The 22,500-nt window shown below is 39.2% G+C and overlaps 1 protein-coding gene across 3 annotated transcripts in view; it reads left to right on the top strand.

Moving 5' to 3' along the window:
• The window catches only part of PLCH2 (phospholipase C eta 2), a 1,923,638-nt gene that overhangs the window by 990,024 nt on the left and 911,114 nt on the right, over window positions 1–22,500 (top strand). For all 3 annotated transcript variants that reach the window (XM_044062990.1, XM_044062992.1, XM_044062991.1), the window contains exon 5: window positions 14,805–14,975. In XM_044062990.1, coding sequence (XP_043918925.1) covers window positions 14,805–14,975 — 171 coding nt within the window. The remainder of the gene's footprint in view (window positions 1–14,804; window positions 14,976–22,500) is intronic.

Here is a 22,500-nt window from a genome sequence, read left to right as displayed (position 1 = left end):
ACAGAAATTATTATGTTAAGTAAGGGATTGCAGTTGTATTACGGTAATGGTATCTGAGAAAAGGTAATACTCACTTGCCTCTTCTAATGTTGTCATATCTCTAAATAATGATATTCCTGTAGCCTAAGCCATCTCGATCATGGCTATGGCTACATCTTCCAGTTTTTCCATCCATGTTTTGACTTTGTAAACTGCTTATTGAACTAACTGTTGTTGCATATTTTTGCATTTGTAAGTATGTATATATTTTAGCATACCCTTGTATCTGTAAATATATTTTCTTCATTTCATTATATGATACTCTTCACCTGGGCTCTGCCTGCAAATGGTCCGTTGCAAATGCAATCAGTACACTCAGTAAAGAAATATAAATAATATGTTTGCCAGCTCTTTATGTTTCACTTAAGAGGGATCTCAAACTCAAATCCGACATGGAGATAAATTAATCTCTCCCCTCTACCAGTTGGGCACAACCTCAATTTATCTAGTCGTGGTGGGGGTGTAAAGCTACTTCCTCAGGCAGGGGAGGGGGGCAGTGAGGACATTTATACTTTTGATAGGGTTAGGAAAAGTAAATGTGTTAATGCCCCTCTTTTGTTGCCATGCATGCCATTAACATATTTACACCTTGTTTCCAACTTCAAATGACTCACTAAGTTTTAAATCCATTTCCTGTTCTTTATTGTAAGAATCATCATAAACTTGTATTCCTTCACTCTACATGCTACAGTAATGTTCTTGCTTTATTTCACATGTCATTAATTACATACCAAAGGTCACAGTGCACTTGTCTTTCTGTAAATGTGAATTCACTTTGTTGCTGACTTAATTATATATGTATCTGCTTTCTTGATGCTCACTGTGTCTCCTTGTTTGCCTGCTAATCATCTAAATATCCATGTGCTACTTCTACTTTACATTAAAAATACTTTACTAGCAGAATACAGCACTTGGCCACAAAGATCTACCAGTGATAATTATGTAAATAGCTCCCCCCCCCCACCACAAAGTAGCTTCATGCAGTATAAAGGCTAGCAATAATAAATGTCATGATCATTTTTATCTTTTTGCGAATTTGAAAGGATGAATGACTCATTACAAGCATATCATATTTAACTTAATGATAATTTTTATACTACTGGTTTTCATCATGAAAAAAATGTCAAACCTTCTCTAATGGCTGTAGTTAATATAGAGCAATTATGAAGCATGAGGACCTATTCTTAGATGGTTGTATCAACTAAACTGCTATCCCTTGGTGTCATCATGCCCTTGTAACAGTGAGTAACTGACATGTACTAAAGCTGTACTATATGTATTAATGAAAGTCAACTGGGCACCAGTGAGACAATGGGGTTAGAAGTCACATTCCTAATAATCACCCCCCCCCTTAATTGCTCGGTCATCAGGGAAATATCAAAGTTACTAAAAACCTAACTGTTAGTCTACCTTTTGTAATGGTGAAAACCTTCTGCCAAACTATCTCATAGGGATGAGGCTGTAAATTATTAATGAGCCTCTTAGGTTCATAGGCTCATAGGTGAATGCTGGGCTAAGTGCCTTGAAAGGCCATTTTAAACCTAGCCAATAACCTGAAGCCAGAATCCCAGCCTGGACTTTGTTTCTATGAGGCAAATACCTTAACCATTATGCCACCCCCCAAAAGCTCTTTGCTCCCAGTCAGGAATCAAACCCGAGTCTCCTGCATGATAGGTGGGGATACTCATCTCTATACTAATGAGGAAGACAGTCTTCTTAAATTATGTCAGTCTCCAATGGCATACTGTATGATTTTGAGCATGTGATAAAATGAGACAAGTATTCCCAGGTCAGTCCTGCAAAGAAACCTGCGCTATGTAGCTTACATGGCTAACAAGGTATATAAAAAAAAAAAAAACAAGCAGAGAATAGTCTCATCATTGTTGTGTCACTCCTTCTATGGTGATTACTGAGTTAAAATACAAATATGTGAATACCATCAGCAGTGACATGACTGCTAACACTTCTAAGAAGCAGCAAAATTCACCAGCCTGATTGTGAAAAGAAAATGAGACAAGTATTCCCAGGTCAGTCCTGCAAAGAAACCTGCGCTATGTAGCTTACGTGGCTAACAAGGTATATAAAAAAAAAAAAAACAAGCAGAGAATAGTCTCATCATTGTTGTGTCACTCCTTCTATGGTGATTACTGAGTTAAAATGCAAATATGTGAATACCATCAGCAGTGACATGACTGCTAACACTTCTAAGAAGCAGCAAAATTCACCAGCCTGATTGTGAAAAGAAAATTTCAGCTCTGTTAAAGTCTCAGGCAGACATGCTTGTCCCAAGATAAAAGGCAGCCAATAATTCAGTTGTGTCATTGACAAGAAACTCAGTAAAGAAGGCCTGCATAGCTGAAATGGGTCCCCTGCAAACAGTCAGCAGTGTGTAACCTGCTGTGTAGCTGCAAACATTAGTGAGCAGTGTATAACCTGCTGTGCAACTGCAAACATTAGTCAGCACTGTGTAACCTTCTGTGTAGCTTGAAACATTAGTCAACAGTGTGTAACATGCTGTGTAGCTGCAAACATTAGTGAGCAGTGTCTAACCTGCTGTGCAACTGCAAACATTAGTCAGCACTGTGTAACCTGCTGTGTAGCTTGAAACATTAGTCAGCAGTGTGTAACCTGCAAACATTAGTCAGCAGTGTGTAACCTGCTATGTAGCTGCAAACATTAGTCAGCACTGTGTAACCTGCTGTGTAGCTGCAAACATTAGTCAGCAATGTGTAACCTGCTGTATAGCTTGAAACATTAGTCAGCACTGTGTAACCTGCTGTGTAGCTGCAAACATTATTCAGTAGTGTGTAACCTCCCGTGTAGCTGCAAACATTAGTCAGCAGTGCGTAACCTGCCTTGTAACTGAACTCTTCAATTCATTTTAATTTTGGAGGCTTCAGCATGCTTATACTCTGGTTATTTGGTTGCTTCCCATATTTTGATGTACATTTCCTGCCTCCAAGGGGGATGTATCATAAGGAGATTGCTGCTTACCTTCTAACTCAGTAAGTTTACCTTTACAACCTTTGGTGTACAAGCTGCAGTAAGAATACTGGGAGTAGAGTCTGCACTATGCAAGCGATAACTGCTGCAAGGCTTTTCCTGAATATTTCTGTGTGCAACTTTCACTGTCTGTAAGTATTGATGAAGAATGGATTTCACAGCTCTTCAGATTTAGTGGCAGCCTTCATTCTACCAGCGAATGGCAGGAAATGTCCATTGTAACAGTTATTTTTAATGTAGCCGCAGAATACCTGGCTAGACCCCAGGATGCAAGGATATGAACTCATTGCTACCAATGGTTAAACAAGTTGATAGGTTACACTCTCCAGGAAGTTGTCTCTTAGTGACCGTCAGACTCCTTATTTCATTGCAACTGAACAGATGAGAGAAAAGAAATCTGTTAAAGTGCAGCAGATGAGCATTTACTGCAACTAAGATATCTATTCACCCACTTGTAAACCTCATCAGAAACATCTTGCAATGGCCAAATATCACATGCTTGTTGTACACATCTAGCTATAGGATGGGCTCCCCATTGAAATTTGAGTGCCAACACATGGGGAAAAAAAGACCAAAACTGCAGGAGAAGAGTAAATATTGACCATCACTCTTGTCCTTTTAACATATTTTCTGCAGGAGGTCAAGCCTGAACTTGTTGTACTGACTCCAAGATCACCATACCTTGGAAAAAAAGGAATATTCCTAGAAGTGTCCATCTCAGACTTAGTATATGCAATGCATCTAATCAGTCTTCATGTTTCTTCACTCACTGTAGCAAATCCTGACATTTCAAATGGTTACCACAGGGATGGTCGCTTGAGACAGCTGTTTCATGAGCATGCTGACATGTTTCACAACTTTGCATTAGTTAAAAAATATGCAGACACACACACACACACACACACACACACACAAAGTTTACATGCCAAATACATGCATACAACGCATATATAATATGTTTTTCCATGTTCAAGAAATTTAAGGAATATTAGGGAACTGCTGTGGTAATGAGATTGGGTTAAATTACTCTTGATATGTTTGCATTTATGTATTGATCTCTCTCTCTCTCTCTCTCTCTCTATATATATATATATATATATATATATATATATATATATATAGATATGTATATGTATATACAAATATATTTTTGTGCACTATAGGCCATATATCTTCATATTAATAGTGCAGTATTATGCTGCCCTATGTTGGTAAAAGAAGCTTTATGTGGGCAGTTATTCAGTACACCCTGTAGTCTATTTTTTATTCAGTTCATTGAGTGTGGCTTATCTTATCTGGTACATACAGTCACTCTGATCATTAGGCCCAGTTCAATGTGTATAATTCGTATCACCTGTGTAGCAACTACAGTTTGCTTCCCCGTCTCTCTATCTATTTTGTCTCTTTGCCAAAATAGACCAGAGTTAAAGAATGCCACTGTTCCGCAGAATGATTTATTGACTGGCAAGAAAGGAAACGTGGGGAATGATTTATCTTAATGTGCACCTTTCTGTCTCTGTGCAGCAAACGAGGTTCTCTGTGGAGAGCACAGCAGGGCTAATGATGGATAGGCAGGGAGGCTTAGAAATTTACTGTGGGTCAGCCATCATAAATATATCTTCTGCACAACAGTGTTGCACCTTCTCTTTGAAACCTTTGAGGACTTTTTTCTATTATGTAGTGTTTTCTCCAAAACATTAATGCCACCTTCAAGCTATTAACATTATTTTGCCCCTGTGTAGCAGCTGTATTTGTATTTAGTTCACAAATGCTGTGTGATCCACCCTTGAATAGCAGCTCCATATTTCTAGTAGTTGAACTTAAACAGGGATGTCAGTCTTTCTTTGTAGGATGGGCCTTATTGTTGTTTAGCCTGTCTTTTTTGGCAGGAGAAACTATCTGAGCCATGAATGTTGACTAAGCTACAGTGCTAGAAATACAATGTCTAGTCATTGAAGCTGTCCCATGGTGTTTGGTGGAAATGAACAACAGATGCACAAAGACAGGAATTATATAAACTCTTGTACAGAAAAGCAGCCATACATAACTGAGCCCAGAAAGCCCAAAGACATAACATTTCAAAAATTATAAATACTGTCAATGAAACACACCGGATATAAAAAAAGTGACCTCCACACTAAACAGAACATACTCAGCAGTCTCGCCTATATTTGGCAGGCATACTACAACTCACTTTTATTTCTCTGGAGTATCCTACATTAGTGTGTCATTCTTTTTGCAACTTTTCACTTATAGTTGCTGGGTCTACAAAAACAAATCGCAACAAGAACATCCAGTCAGCATTTCTGGGACTCAGACGTTCGGCATTAGAACTTGGTGAATGGGTAACCTAACTCCATTGGCTTCTCTCTGTAATTGGGCAATACATAATAAGAGTTCTGACTGGAGTCCTCATTGCTAATAAATAAATGTTGCTCACTGTACTTGGTAACCTGCCTCCACAACCTCACCACACTCTGCAAACTGTCACTCATAGCAACTTGACACTGTAGTGGAAGGGCACTTGTTGAGTGGTGATTTTTACATGAGCAGACAGAACCGAACATATAATAATATAACACACACCCAACATATGGGTTCCACAGGTCAGCAGTGCATAAGGTGCAAGTAAAAGCAGATGTAAATCCTGCAAATGTGCATGCAAAACTGCCATTATGGATCTCACGTACATCCACTGGAGATCATGCAACATAGCTGCCTTGTGCGGAGTAATAAGCTACTCTTTGTCCCTATGTTTCGTGTTAGTTACACAACACAGTCAGCACAGTGTAAAGTGTTGTGTCTCTTACCATCCCTAATTGATAATTTTTGCTGTTTTGTACATGGAATTAGACTTGTATATATGTTAGTTAGTTGTACATCCCTTTATATCTGTGCAACATAATCTATCAGATGTATATACCATGCTTATATTCATTAAACCTCAGGAAAAACAATACAGTGTCATACAATGCCATGCTGCTTGTTGGCATCTTTATTTTCACTACTGGCATTTTCCCCATTTGCTGTCATCTGGCATACATGCATAAATATAATCTCTCTGTTCTCAAAAAAACTTTTCCAGTTAAAGGTTTATAGGTTCATAGGTGTACACTAGGCTACTGACCACTAGGGCCCTTATATGTAGCCAAGCAACCCAAATGTGACCCATAAATTTGATATATATAGGAGATGATTTACTTCCTACCTCTGTCCATTAGAGACATGGGAGCCCGACCAGGGGTGAATTTTTTATTATCCATCCATTGGTCCAAGTTGCCTTTAAATTGGGATAGGGAGGAACTCTTCTTCACATAGATGGGGACCCTGCTCCTGAAAATGGGAATTCTCTGAGAAACATCTGTCTCTCCAGTATGGCTTATTTACATTGCAAGTAACATTTAGGTCTTTTAATCTAGTAATTATGGTCCTGTTTGTTTTAAAGATGGGCAAAATATTATTTAAAACATTGTCTACGAATGCCTTGTATGCCAGACAAAAATCACCTCTCAGAAATCTGTTTGATACCGAGTAAAGAGACAGGGCTTTGAGGTGATCAGCATAGGATATTGTGTTTACTCCCTGTATTCTTTTTATAAGAAACCTTAGTGGATGTTCTAATCGCTGCATGTGTTTAATCAGGTACATATGAATGGGGCATTATACTTGATGATGGATCTGATGAGGGCCTAGTACAGTGGTATGATGACTTCTCTGGACCTAGATGCCATCCCCTTGCTTATATGTTAAGCAACATAGAAGGATGTTCTTACCACCTTGGCATGCCCAGAATCCACAAGAATGTGGATTGTCCACCATTTCACCCTATCATGAATGCGAGCATGTCAAAAATTAGTTTTATTGCAAAATACACTGATAAAATGTTGAACCAATATGTTTATAACATTCATCATATTTATAAGGACTTGTGGGAGTTCCTGAAAAGGGATAGTCAGTTAAACAATGTTTCTAATATTGTTTTTTATCACAACTGATGAGCAGGACTTATTCAGCTGCATACCACATACCACTGGTTTAGAATGGTTTTCAGAATATTTAGATGAGAGTATGTATTTATTTATTATTTGTTTACCAGGAAAGTTTGACTAGGACAGAGCCTGTTTTCAGTGTATGTCTTTGGGAACTTGGAGGAAACTGGAGCACCAAAGGAAACCCATATGAATGCAGGAAGGACATGCAGACTCCACACAGAAGGCAACCCAGCCCAGAATCAAACTGGAGAACCTCTTGCTGTGAGGTGATAACACTAACCGCTGCACCACTGTGCTACCCAAGAATAGGAATAATACCTTTGTGCCTTAATGGATATAGTTTTGCACAATAATTACTTCTTTTTTTGAAGGCCATTACTTTTATCAAAATAAGGGTATAGCGATGGGAAAGCATGTGGCCCATTGCATGCAAATATAATCATGGCTGCTTGGGAAGAAAGAATTTTGTTTAATAGTCAATAGAAAAGGTCTTGAAGCAAGTAGACCAACTTTCTTGATGACATCTTTATAGCTTGGACAGATGATAAAGACAAAAATGTATGAATTTATATCTTACATCAATAATATGACTAGCTTTTTAAAATTAACTCATAGTATCGGTACAGAACATGTTGCATATTTGGATGTCCAGTTAAGAAAGGAGAATACTTCCGGGGATATGCAGGTGGTGTCTCAAATTTATAGGAGACCTACATATTCAAAAATGTTCCTACATTACACCAGTTGCCACCCTCAACACCAAAAGTGGGCTGCAGTTAAGTACCATCTCATGACAGCAGTAAAAATGGTGTCTAGACACTGTGACTTCCTTAAAGTGGTAGAAGAACTTTCCACATTGTTTTTGAATAAAGGGTACCCAGAGTCATTACTGAAATCTGTTAGTGAAAAAATAATAATGAAAAGGATTAAAAGGATTCATACATCACTTCTGGGCCAGAAAAAATTTTAATTTACAAATGGTGGAAGGTGGGGTAGATGATAATTTGAGTATGATGGACTATAATGTTGGTACACCTGACACCTGTATGCATCAGCAACAAACTCGTTTTGCACATTCTTTTGTAACCACATATTCAGTGGACAGTCTCAAGATCAGTAATGTAATCAGAAAGAATTGGCAGTGTATTATGAAAGACAGAACTGTAAGTGATTGCCAAGTCCTGTGCCCAATACTGTTTATAAAAAAGGCACATGTTTTAAGAAAATTTATGCTAGTATGGGGCACTCGAAAGTTACAACATCTACCGGGTGTGTATCCAAATGTGGTGCATGTCCCCCTCACCTTATTTTTGTGTATAGTAGTTTTCCAGTTTGTGGTAAAGTGATATGCATTCCTGGAAAATTTAACTGCCAGACAAAAGGGATTGTTTATGCTGCTACATGCCAACTTTGTAATAGTTTTTATGTTGAAAATCAGAACACAAACTGAGATCATATATATATGAAGACAATTATGAAATAAGGAAGTCTAAATGTACAAATGCACTCTATAAACATATTCAGCAATGGTTGGACCATCATTTTTTGCTCGTTATTTTAGAAAAAAGTGGAAGTTAGCCCTAGGGGTGATCCTTGGAAATTATTGATTGAAGAGAGAGAACTTTGGTGGCAGATTTTTTGGAATATTTCAGCCTCCCAGAATCAATAAAGTTACATCTGTACAGTGCTTATGTAAGAGGAAAATGTATGAATGGTGATTTTGTTTGCTATTTTTATTATTTATTTTTTAGTTATGCATTTTCATGTATTTTTATATATATTATTATATTATTGTAATTTTAAGAGTCATTTGTTAACTTCATGAGTTAATCAAAATATTCAAAATGCACTTGGGTTGAATACGATTTGTATCTGTGATCTTAGATAACTGCTGCGTTAAGAGTTTGGAGCCATTTTTGCAGTGGAGTCGTCATGTGATTTAAAATCTTATTTAAGAACAAATTTTAAACTTGGCAAGGTTTATCTGAAGAAGTTTGTATGCTTTTTGATGAAAGCGCTTATTTGTTTTTTGACCTATTAAAGTTCATTTTATATGTTTATTGAGCTTCAATTGTTCTCTAGCAGAGTTTTCAGTGCAGTAGAGAGTCGATTATCTGAACGGCAGTTATCAGAAATGTCAATTATCAGAACCAGCCTTCCAAAGTTTTCGGGTAGGAAAAAATCACAAAGTCTGAATATGTAAATATTCTATGTTTTTAAGCTTGTAGCCAGTGTCTGAAAAATATTTTTTATTGTCCAATGGAATTGCTGAATGATTGAAAAGTGTGTTCCTGCATGCAGAAAAAAAACAAGATTTTAGAATTTTTTTTTTTTATCCATTTCAATTATATAGGTTCATAGGTTAGTACTAGGCTAACTGCCCTTGCGAGCCATTTTAAGCCTAGCCAATTATCCCTTGGGAGACTTGAACCCTGCACCTTGTGTTTGTAAGGCAAACACCTTAACCATTAGGCCACCCTCCCAACCCTTATTTGATTATCTGAACAATTTAATTATCCGAACTACCCTAGGTCCCAATTAGTTCAGATAATCGACTGTGTACTGTGTTCTGTATTAGACCTTCTTGAAAGATGTTTTCATCTTGGAGAGATTCAGCAACAACTACCAGTTTGCAATCATCTGTGAACTTGCTTAGCCAGACCCTCTTTGACATTGGCTTTGACATCTAAAAAGTAGATGCCAAAAAAGAGTGAGCCTAGCACAGAGCCCTGGGGGACTCCACTGATGACTGGCCTTTTTGTGGAGTTGGCCTCACTGATTCTAACCTCCTGGCTCCTATCATTGAGCCAGCTAGCTATCCAGTGTGTTATAAAGGTGTTTGTAACTAGTTCCATAAGTTTGCAGGCAATGTCTGAGGTGGGTATGGTATCAAATGACTTAGCCAAATCTAGTTAGGCAGTATGTACCTTTTCCCTCATCCATTGCCTTAGTGACCAAAGAAGTCCACCTGATTCACTAAACATGATCTTCACTGGACAAAGTCAAACTGGGAGGCATACAATGTCTGGAGGTCTCCTATGTCCTTGTTAATAATTTCCATAATAATTCTTTCCACTGCTTTGCAAATAAGACTAATGAGAGTAATGGAGCTGTAGTTTCCAGGATTTGTTGAAGATCCTCCCTTATGAAGGGGGATGGTGGTAGCAATCATCCTTTCACATAGCACAGAGTCTGTTTTAAGACTGTAGTTAAATATTGACTCTAGGGGTCCTGATAAGTCATTTTGTAGACTATTCAAGAGGCATCCTGGGATATAATTTGGACCCAATGAGGCCATGTCCATGACTTTAGTGAGTGCAGCAAGTACATGCCCCTAGTCATAGCTGGAGGGGTTATGTCTGAGGGTATATTTGGGTGGGTAGTTCTGAGTGAGAGGAGGGTAAAGTTGGAACTGGATGTGACCGCTAACATGTTCTCTATACCACCAGGCTTGATGGCTGTGGGACCATTAACCACCAGTCTAACACATTACTATGTGCTGCCCTTGAAGTTTTTGACACTGCTGTAGAAGGCATTCTGGTTATCTTTCATCTGGGAAGCAATCTTAACCTCAAAGTTGGCTTTACTTGACCTAATTAGCTGTCTAACTTGCCCACATACTTTGTTAAGAGAGTTTTTATCTTTATGGGAATTACACTTCTGATATTTGAAATAATAATAAGTACTGAAGCACAAACAGGAGCAGAGGCAATTCTCTCACTACTTAATTTCTACTACAGTTTAAGGCATCAGATTATGCAGAAATTCACCAGTAACAATGCTTTTGGAAAAATGTAGTAATTATGGATTAAGGCACAAATCTGGTAGTAGTATGCAGTTCTGCCACAACTGTGAATTAAACTACAGGACTATGGCCCAGTAGGGTTTATAGCTTTTATGAGTAATTCTACTTGTGGAAATAGAACTGCAGAATAATGCAGAAACACAATCTTCTCACAACTGTTAATTAAAATACAAGACTAAGGTCCCACAAGAAACAAAAACATGCATTCAGGTGGAACAGAGCAGAAAAGTACAAAGTAGTATCACAACACAGGTTGCTGTAAATGTGACTCAGATATTTAAGCAGAATTAAAATAACTAAAATAATTTAATTCTCTTTCCTTTTTGATGAAAAGCTAGTTACTCACAGTTCTATACCTCTCCGAGCCTTCTTATGGAAGACAGTCAGTACTGTAGCATATTAAAATTGACTGTGTATACACAGAGTAAATTTTTGTTTCATTTCACTCTGTTAAGAATTATATTGTTTGTTTGTGTGTGTGTGTGTGTGTGTGTGTGTGTGTGTGCGCACGTGCGTGTTATGTCTCAAAGATGCTCTTGAAGTTTCTTGACTTCATATACATTAATATTATCGAAGCCTTTTTCTCAGAATTCAAATGAAAATGGAGACTTCCAGTTAGACTTTCCCAGTAAAAAATGCAAATATATACACTCATACATAAATGCATACATACATATATAAATATTTTCTCAAATTCAATCCTGTTTTGCCACCCAAGTATTTATTGTGGGAAGTCAAATCAGCTGATGGTCAATGCAGTGAACGGCTCTGAAATCTGGTTGAGTGTTCGTAAATCAAATTTTTATCATTTCAGCTGAGCAGAACATGGAATGTGTGTGGGTAAAGTAGGTTTGGGTTTGTGAAAATAAAGCAGAAACCTTCAAGTATTCTGAAATTTTCAGCAGTAGTCGGTAGCAGTGTGTGTGTGTGTGTGTGTACAAGTTAGAATTAGAATAAGGTTAAGTGAGAACATACATTCAGTTTTGTGCATGTGTGCTGGTGCATGTGCTTGTTCAAGCTGTCACTGTCTTGATTAGTGGTAATGGTTAAAATTAGGCTTAGCAGGTTTTAGTATCCATACCCCTAACCCTATCCCTAACCCTCCCTGTACCTTATGTTTGAAAAGCAATTTGTGTAACACTAGCATTTCTCAGACAAATCTACTCTGAATGTGTGGTGGGTTTTGATATTCCAGTCTCAAAAGAAATTGTGTTTCCTTTTGCAATCATTCTTGGTTAAGATGTTTTGCTGTTTTCAGTATGTTGGGTTTCTATTCGCACCAGATTGATTACTTCAGTATTGATACTTTTGCATTTCAGTAATTCTACATAAACTCTTTATATTATGATGTTATGAGATTTGCTTTTTAAAGACCATGTTCCTTCTATAAGGTTATTTCTGTATTTCATTATCTGTCAGTTTGTTTTAATCAGCAGAATTGTAATGGTGCATCATCTGCAAAAAGTGTATTGCTGTGTAATTATAAAGTATGCCTTTCTATTTTTTGTAACCTCATGGGTCTTGATGAAAACACACTTGAGGCGCTTAGCTTGCTTATCTGCAAAATGAGGACCAAGTATTAATAGCTGTATGTAGTAAAATGGAGGGCAAGCAGGAGTATCCATCACATCAAAGAAATAAAATCACTTCACTCATTCTAGAAGATCTGCACAATGTAGTAACAAGGAACAGTTGAAAAGCAATCCTCATTAGTCATAAAAAAGTAAACATTATTAAGGGGTAACATTTGATAAGGGGAGATTAACAGTAATGTTAAGCATCTCTGTAATTGTCAAGCAATTTTCAATTACCCCTGTTGAATTATACAGAAAGAAAGATGAGCATTGCTTTTTATTTGGTTCTTGTAAACTATAATACATAAGCAAGCCTGACAAACATTCAGATAAATTGTTAATAAGAAATTTATTTCAGTAAACAGTAGACACAGTTATTTATATATGTTTATATATATGTATGAGGCTCCCACTGTATTTCCTGTAGAAGTAATAGACTGTAGCTTTCCATTACACCACAAGGTGTGGAGCTCTTTTTCAGGAATATAAAAGGCAATTTCGAAAGTGAAAGAGGATCCGGGAACACAAGCTGAAGGAGGGAAGAATGAAACATGGAGCTGAAGAAAAAGGGTCTTGCAGCATGACTGGATTTTCTTTTCTAGTGTTTGGGACAGGGAAGTGAAGTAGCAGATTGTGTCTGTCTCTTGCTGAAATCCTGGATATGGTATTTTGTGGAATCGGGAGAGAAGTCTGAAACCAGTAGAGCCATGCCTGCTATGATTCAGCAAGAAAAGGAGTTCCCTTGGGCCTAGTGCCGAGAAGCCATAGATAATTGCCAGAGTTCTGGTAGGTGATTTTCGAGAAGCCATAGATAATTGCCAGAGTTCTGGTAGGTGATTTTCTACTTTTCTCATCAGATGAACCATGGCGCCTGGCCACTAGGATATTCCCAACAAAGTGGTGAGAGGCTCTGGCCATCATTTTATATTTTTATAAGATTGTGGTTCTCTTACCTTAATGCTTTGTGGATTACAAATAACTGGATCCATACGAGCTCCAACTTGGGCCCCATCATGCCGGCAGTAAGACTGTAAGTAGTTACTGGCCAGTGAACAACGTATAATAGAGTGTTTCATAGTTGGTCTGTTTAGAATTGATCAAGGGAGTAGAGGGTGTTAGTACTGCTGAATGACATTGCATTCTCTCATATTTGTATTGTTGCACTATAAATCCTCATTGTTCAATGACATTGCATTCTCTCATATTTGTATTGTTGTATTATAAATCCTCATTGTTCAATGACATTGCATTTTGCTTGTGTTAGTACTGTTGCCTTCAAGAATTTTGCTGCTCAATGACATTGCATTTTCTCATATCTGTATTATTGTATTATGACTCTTTTATTGTTAATGACATTGCATTTTTCCCATGTCTGTATTGCTGCATTGTAAAGCTTTAGTGCTCATTGATATTGCCTTATTTGTGCATATTTGAATGTCAAGACATTCTTCTGTTGAGTTCTGGGGAAGAGGATAAATGCATGTTTTCATTGCATGCATATTCTAAACTTGCCTTATTGCTAACTTGTGCACTGTTGAAATAATTTGTTTATGGTTGTGCTATCACCTTTTTAAACTAGATGTGTCACCTAGAATAAAATATGTCCCTCTTGCCACCTTGATGTGTTGGGCCTATAGGGGGGGTCACCAGAGTCAGGTAGGAAGGAACCCATATCTCTTCAGCTACACCTTTCAGTGTGCTACACACACACAAATATCTATATATCTATATATATATATCTATATATATATATATATATATATATCTATATATATATCTATATATATATCTATATATATATATATATATATATATATATATATATATAGATAGAGAGAGAGATATATAGATAAATGAGTTGAAGATGAAAGTAATTTTTGAAGAAGCGAATAAATCCTATGAAATGCAGCTCAGCTCTGTGCAGCATATAGGCATCATTGTTGAGACAATATGTATGTGTATCAGTATACATGTTTCTGTATCTAACAATGAGGTAGGCATCAGGAAGTGAGTGGCCCTTGCTAACAATGAGGTAGTTATCATTAAGTGAGTGACCCTTGCTAACAGTGAGGTAGGGATCAGTAAGTGAGTGACCCTTGCTAACAATGAGGTAGGCATCAGCATGTGAGTGACTCTTGCTAACACTGAGGTAGGCAACAGTAAGCAAATACCCTTTGCTAACAATGAGGTAGGCATCAGTAAGTGAGTGACCCTTGCTAGCAATGAAGTAGGCATCAGTAAGTGAGTGACCGTTGCTAACAATGAGGTAGGCATCAGCATATGAATGACCCTTGCTAACAATGAGGTAGGCATCAGTAAGTGAGTCACCCTTTCTAACAATGAAGTAGGCATCAGTAAGTGAGTGACCCTTGCTATTATCTTTTTTACTAGGAGGCTGATACTGATGACAATCAGGGCACACTGGACTTTGAGGAGTTTTGCGCATTTTACAAGATGATGTCAACCAGGAGGGACCTCTACCTGCTGATGCTCACCTACAGCAATCACAAAGATCACCTGGATGCTGAAGACCTGAAGCGCTTCCTAGAGATTGAGCAGAAGGTAAGTCAGACAATGCGGCAGATGGAAACTCCTTTTAGAATTTGTTTTATAACCACTTTTTTACTTTGTTTCTTCCCATTTTAATATTCAGACCCTCTTTTGATTTCAGTGAATGTTATTTTAACCATAGTTTGGACCTTTAAAACCTGTATTTTTGTCATAACTAGTTATGTAACTTTACAAAAAACAAATATTGCTTATACTTCTAGGCTGAAATACCTATTAGACAAAGACAATTTTTTTACAGTGGATGCCTTATATTTGAGAGATGGGCAAAATTACATTTCCCCTGGAAAACAGGAGTCTGAGTCTGCAGATATGGGGTATGTACCTGTTCAGCACTGAAGTAATAATGCACCACCTGGAAGTGGCAGCTCCACTCTTTATTCCTTCTGTCCTATAACTAGCTTCATATAAGGTATCTCATCGGAAAAATGTGACACCTGTTGGATGTTAAAAATCCAAGTCTCTCAGTACAGAAAAGACATTATTCTTTCTGTCAGACACAGGTTTCTTCTTGTGAACTGTGGCGTGATTATGTGATGCTCTCCATCTCCTAACCTTATTGATGTATAATGCATCTTCAACCAGACAGCCGTGAGTGGGGATAGGTTGGATTTTGTGTAAAATGCTACTTCATAACTTATGTGCAGAATTTACTTGTCCTTCTATTGGCTTCATACATGAGCTACAGCTGGCTTCCTCTGAGTGGTTGTATGTTGTCTGCATGTTTTGTTGACATGCACTTAAACTGAGACTGAATCTTCACATGAAGACCAAAGGCATCCACTGTCTGGTGTATGTACATATATAATCTATATATATATATATATATATATATATATATATATATATATATATATATATATATATATATATATATAGTGCTCAAGATGCTCAAATAAGTACCAAAACAAATAAGAACATACACCTGTGAAAGAGAGACAGTTTTAATCAAAAAAGTTTAGCACTTTGACATCACTAGATGTTTCTTCAGATCATAAAAAAGCATACATCATAAAATGTATTTATATTCACAGGCATATCATGTATCAGCAAATCAAATCACTTCATCAAAATGTTTAAACCACATCAGCAAATCAAAAACATTTACAAATAAATAGCAAATAAATGAGCCAATCCCAGTCATTTAAAAAGTACACATGATTTCAAATGAGGTTTCAGTGACACCACTTCATTCAAACCTTACACCTTATGAGAATGTAATGAAACTATCCATGTGATGTCACTCATATCAGTTTAATTTTTCAGATCACCCATTCTTACATCATTAGTGATATATACATACAATATATATATATATATATATATATATATATATATATATATATATATATATATATATATATATATATATATATATACACTCACACATACACACATATATATATATGTATATAAATGACCCCATATATATATGTGTGTCTGAGAGTTAAAAAAGTTCAGTTACAGGCTTGCTGTTCCTGAACTGTTTGAAAGTTTCTGTGAGGCCATTTTTGCTTGGGCTGAAGGAGGGTCTCTGTGTTTATCAGTGGCAGTGACTAACATTGAGCAGCTTCCTGCCCCGGAGAGGTGGTTACTGACTTGAAACTGTAGTTTTATTGGCCACTAGGGGTCATTTCCATAACTCCTTCATCTTCCTCTCTTAAAACCTAGTTGCCTCGTGGTTTGAGCGTCTTTTCAGGCTTGTTGGCTGTTGGTGAAGCACCCTCCAAGAGGAAAAACGCTGAGAGAAGAAGGAGCCACTTTTGAGATTTTAAGTATTTTTCTCTGTTTATTTGCAAAGTTTTTCTGCATAGCTGCCTAGCTTGAGCATTTTCTGGCTTGTTAAACTTGATTTCTGTATTAGTAGCTGTATTTAGAGCACAACCAAAAGCTGTTTGCTGAATTTCCTGTTTGCACTTAATTTTAAATCGTTTTTTTCTTAAAACTTGCATATTTTCTGTCCTTGACCTAGCACTCTTGTGTGGGGTCATTTACTGCACTGTTATAACTTGATATTACTTGTGAACCTCTGCTATCTCTGTAAAAAACAAAAACAAAACAAAAAAATCTTGCTTTTTTCCCACTTTTCTGAGAGTTAAAAAAGTTCAGTTACAGGCTTGCTGTTCCTGAACTGTTTGAAAGTTTCTGTGAGGCCATTTTTGCTTGGGCTGAAGGAGGGTCTCTGTGTTTATCAGTGGCAGTGACTAACATTGAGCAGCTTCCCTGCCCCCGGAGACGTGGTTACTGACTTGAAACTGTAGTTTTATTGGCCACTAGGGGTCATTTCCATAACTCCTTCATTTGTCCTCAGAGGAGTGGTTTAGGGCAGTGACTTGTGGTTTGTTGGCCAATTTGGGTCATTTCCTGTCTTTTCCAGCCCCTGCTATAAAGCACGCTTTAGCCGATTTAGCCCAATTTAGCGGAGTTGCTACTGTTGAACACTAGGGCAGCCGGTTAAGCAGGTTTAAACTATTCGGCTACCTAAAGTCCACTCTTCAAATTTTCCCTTAAAACTACCTTCCTCGAACTATACTACTGATCTAATCAGCGTATCCTATAATTAAAAGATCATCTCTACTTGACTCCAAGTAGACTATTCTCTATCTGTTAAACGTAGCACTTGCTCCTACAGTACTTATTACCTTGATACGGCACTCTTGTCATAGATAGTACCCCAAAAGGCAACCCCCATTTCTCGGTCACCCACGTCCCCGGAATCTTTTTAAAGTTTTTTTGTCTATTCCTTCTAGCATGTCGAGGGATCAGTTGCTAGTGTCCTCTCCTGCTCAGCTGGTGAACCTGGGAATATTGAGGCAATGTTACAATTGCCTCATGTACACAGACAACCCTCTCCTCCTCCCACAAAACACAAATACATGCGAGAGATGCAACTATACGGCCAAACTGGAGGCTGAGCTCTCTCAACATAGGACTGGCAAGACCAGTCAGGAGGAGAAGGTTACCACACACACTATAGACCCAGTCTCACATATTACCATTACAACCTCAAATCATACACATAAACACACAAAGACATACTCGGAGGCTCTGATCAAAAATCTACCCAAACAGCAGAGGCCACCAAAGCAGACACCCAAACAACCACCACCTCAGAACACAACACCTGCAACACATAGACCTCACAGTCAGAGTGTCAAACAGTCACAGCCCTTAAGGCCAAACACAATGCCAGACACACTAGTCATTGGTGACTCCATAGTCAGACACACTGACGTCCCGCTCACCAGACTGAGTAAGGAGAAGGTCACAGTAAGCTGCCTGTCGGGCGCTAGAATCCGCCACATAACGCAAGCACTCAGGTCTCTCAACAGCAGGTACAAATATGATTCAGTCATTGTCCACGCTGGTGTAAACGACCTGAGACGTACCTCCTTGGACTACATGAAAAGAGACATTGAGGAGCTCTCTGATTATGTAGCCCAGACAGGTATGACCCTGACCTTGAGCAGTATCCTACCTTCACCAAGAATGATGCCACAATACAGAGATAAGATGATCAGCTTTAACAATTGGCTTAAACACTGGTGTCATTCAAAGGGGATCCAGTGTCTGTCTGCCTGGGATGACATGCTGGACAAGCCACGCTGCTTAAGGGACGGCTTGCACCTGTCACCCTGGGATTCCGGATATTGGCAAAGGCTCTTGCCACCCCATAATGCCTTTTTAGGCAAGGCTCAAATTCTAAACCTACCACCCTAGAACACAAAAAGGAAAAAAACTAAGGGTAATGCTGCTCAATGCCAGAAGTCTAAATCTCAAAATGCACGCACTCGAGGCCCTTCTCAGTATGGAGAACATCGATGTCTGTGCTGTGACAGAAACCTGGTTCAAGGCTCCTGAGAGCACCCCAGCGCTATCAGGTTTTACCTCATATCATGCGTTCCGCCCCAAAATCTGGACAATACCAAGAAAGGAGGGGTATCCATATTCATCAAGGACACCCACACCTCAAGACTGGTGGCAACGCACGATGCATCGGAGACCATCCAGGTGCAATTAACCATAGGCAAGACTGCTCTGCAAATTGTAGCATGTTACAGGCCACCCTCACAAACTCAGGAACCTCACATGGCCTTCCTGAAAACACTAGAGGGATAAATGTATCACCAAACACCATCATACTAGGTGACTTCAATTACCCTAATATAGACTGGGAACACTACTCAAGCCCAAACACCTTAGCCCAAAAGTTCCTGGAATTCATAAACTCAAATGCCATGGAACAACTAGTCACCATCCCCACAAGAGGAGATAACATACTTGATCTCATCATCACGAACATGGGAGCACAATGTTCAACACCGGAGGTGTACCCCTCACTGGTGAGATCAGACCACAAACTAATCTCGCTGGAGGTCCTCATCCCACCCCACCTGAAATAAAAAGACCACAGTAAAGAACTTCTCAAAAGCCGACTTCACACTTCTAAAGACTAGTGTGGTCTCCTTTAAGGCCCCGAGCCGGCGGAAAACAGTACTCAAGCCGCTGAATCACTTACAAATGCCTTCTACCAGCACCTGCAGGACTGCATGGATAAGGCAATCCCAAGCAAAACAAAGACTCTTTGTACCAAAGGCAAGCGTCCAGTCTGGTGGACCCCAGCCATAAACAAACTCTACAACAAAAGGAGGAAGCTACTACAAGATAGAGCAAAATCCTTAAAAGGTAAGACACCCTTGATCACTATAAGTAAAAACTAAGAGCTCTCATAAAATCATCCAAAGCAAATTTCGAGAGAAGAATAGCTAAAGACTCAAAAGACAATCATAAGGCCTTCTTTAGCTATGTTAGAAACCTGGGAGGAAACTCCCAGATATGCTCAGAGCTAGTTCAAAATGATGTGAAGATTACTGATCCTACAGACATTGCCAACATACTGGCTGACAGGTTCAGTGCAAACTTCTCCCCCCCCAAAAGGAGAGATATCTATACCAAACGATTGCAGCGCCCCAAACATCTCCAGCGCCCAAGTGAGAACTGCTCTCTCCAAAGCAAAAAACACAGCATCCATGGGACCTGATGGTGTCCCCGGCTGTGTGCTCTATGAACTCAATGAGGAATTAAACCCACAGCTAGGACAGCTGTTTAATCAAAGTCTTACCTCTGGATACGCATTCCAGGAGTGGCGCACTGCAACTGTGGTACCACTTCACAAAGGCGGTGCCTCCACCGACCCTGGAAATTACCGCCCATTAGCTTGACAAGCCTTATCTGCAAAGCCATGGAGAGGATCATAATGGACCTCATAAATAAAGACATAGGGAATTTGCAGACTTTGGATCCAACCCAGTTTGGCTTTGTCAAAGGCAGATCATGCCTTTTAAACTTGGTTGACTTTTTCAAACAGTCACCAAAGCCATTGATGAGGGAAAGGCAGTCCATACAGCCTACCTCAATCTGGCTAAGGCCTTCGATACAATACCCCATTCGGGTATCATTGAAAAACTCATCAGCTTAAATGTCAACCCATACATCACAAGATGGGTTGCAAACTGGCTGAGTGACAGAACCCACAGGGTCAGAGCTGCTGGCGCCATGTCAGACTCAAAGCCTGTCACAAGTGGTGTCCCACAGGGCTCAGTCCTGGGCCCACTCTTGTTTGGCATCTACTTTTCCAAGTACAAGCAAACACAGGAGGGTTATGGCTGACAAAGTTTGCAGATGACTGCAAACTGGGCCATAGTAGAAAACACATCTGACACAGATATCCTTCAGAAGGGTCTCACAGAAACGGATAACTGGTGCCAGAGCCACGCCTAAAGTTAAATGCCAAAAATGCATAGTCATACCCTTCGGGAAAAACAAGGTTACCCCTAGCTACCAAATAGGTGGCAATCCACTGAGCACAGAAGAAGTTATCAGGGACCTGGGGACCCAGGTTGATAGTAGTCTGTCATTCGACACCCATGTAGCTAAAGTAGTTAGGAAGACCTTCTACATTGCCCACCTTATCATGAAGGGATTCTCATCTAGATCAAGGGAGGTCATAGTCTCCCTTTACTCATCACTCATCAGACCAATGATTGAGTACAATGCCCCATTCGGAATGTATCTGACCCGACACTTGCAGCAGCTGGAGAGGCCACAAAAGTTCCTCACCAAAAGGATAAAGGGTCTCAAAAATCTGTCCTATGCTGCCCGACTGAAAGAACTCCAGCTCTATTCAGTCGCTTACCGCTTGCTCAGAGGTGACCTTTGCCTAACATACAAGGCCATGTCAAACCCAGATTTGATGAATATGCTTCACCTCAAAAATCTAGATCCATCAGAGCCACAAGGGCGGAGACTTAAACCTTGACACGGCTATTAATAGGACGTGCTGGAGGGATAGATTCATCACCCAAAGACTCCCTATGCTGTGGAACAAAATCCCGGTACATGTGAGGCAGAGCACCTCGCTGGCCTTGTTCAAGAGAAATCTTGACCAATGGATGGGAGATCGCAGATATACCCCAGGGATTACCTCAGTGTCACTGCTCGACAGAGGCACAGCAAAATAATGGGTATAGTTCCCCATACTAAAGGGGTGGCGTAAGCCACAAAACGATGGGCTAGGCTTGTAAATGCCCTCGGGCAGATAGCCTAGAATGAACCTATGAACCTATGAACCTATATACATATACATATCTACCCCCGTTAGGGGTCGCCACAGTGGATCATCTGTTTCCACTTCTTCCTGTCCTCTGCATCTTGCTCTGTCACACCAACCACTTGCATGTCCTCTCTCACCACATCCATAAACCTTATCTTAGGCCTTCCTCTTTTCCTGTTACCTGGTAGCTTCATCCTTAGCATCTTTTTCCCAAAATACGCAGCATCCCTCCTCAGCACATGTCCAAACCAACGTAATCTTGCCTCTCTGGCTTTGTCGCCAAACCTTCCAACCTGGGCTGACCCTCTAATATACTTATTCCTAATTCTGTCCACCCTCATCACACCCAGTACAAATCTTAACATATTTAACTCTGCCACATCCAGCTCTAACTCCTGCCTTTTTGTCAATGCCACTGCCTCCAACCCATTTAACATAGCTGGTCTCACTATCCTCTTGTAGACCTTCCCTTTCACTCTTACTGGTACTCATCTGTCACAAATCACTCCTGACACATCCACCCACTCCATCCTGCCTGTACTCTCTTCTTCACCTCTCTTCCACACTCACCATTACTCTGAACTATTGACCCCAAGTATCATTCATCTTCACCACCTCTGCTCCTTGCATCTTCACCATTCCTCTATCCTCCCTGTCATTCATACACATATATTCTGTTTTAGTCCTGCTAACCATCATTCCTCTTCTCTCTAGAGCATATTTCCATCTCTCCAGGGTCTCCTCCACCTGCTCCCTACTCTCACTACAGATCACAATGTCATCTGCAAACATCATAGTCCACAAAGACCCCTGTCAGATATATATATATACATATATCTTACACACACACACACACATATATATATATATATATATATATATATATATATATATATATATAAAACT

This window comes from Protopterus annectens, chromosome 2.part1 (assembly GCF_019279795.1).
Source record: "Protopterus annectens isolate FY-2018-M chromosome 2.part1, PAN1.0, whole genome shotgun sequence".
NCBI classification, from domain to species: Eukaryota; Metazoa; Chordata; order Ceratodontiformes; family Protopteridae; genus Protopterus; species Protopterus annectens.
The sequence above is the reverse complement of the archived record's forward strand: the minus strand, read 5'-3'. Positions and strand labels throughout refer to the sequence as shown.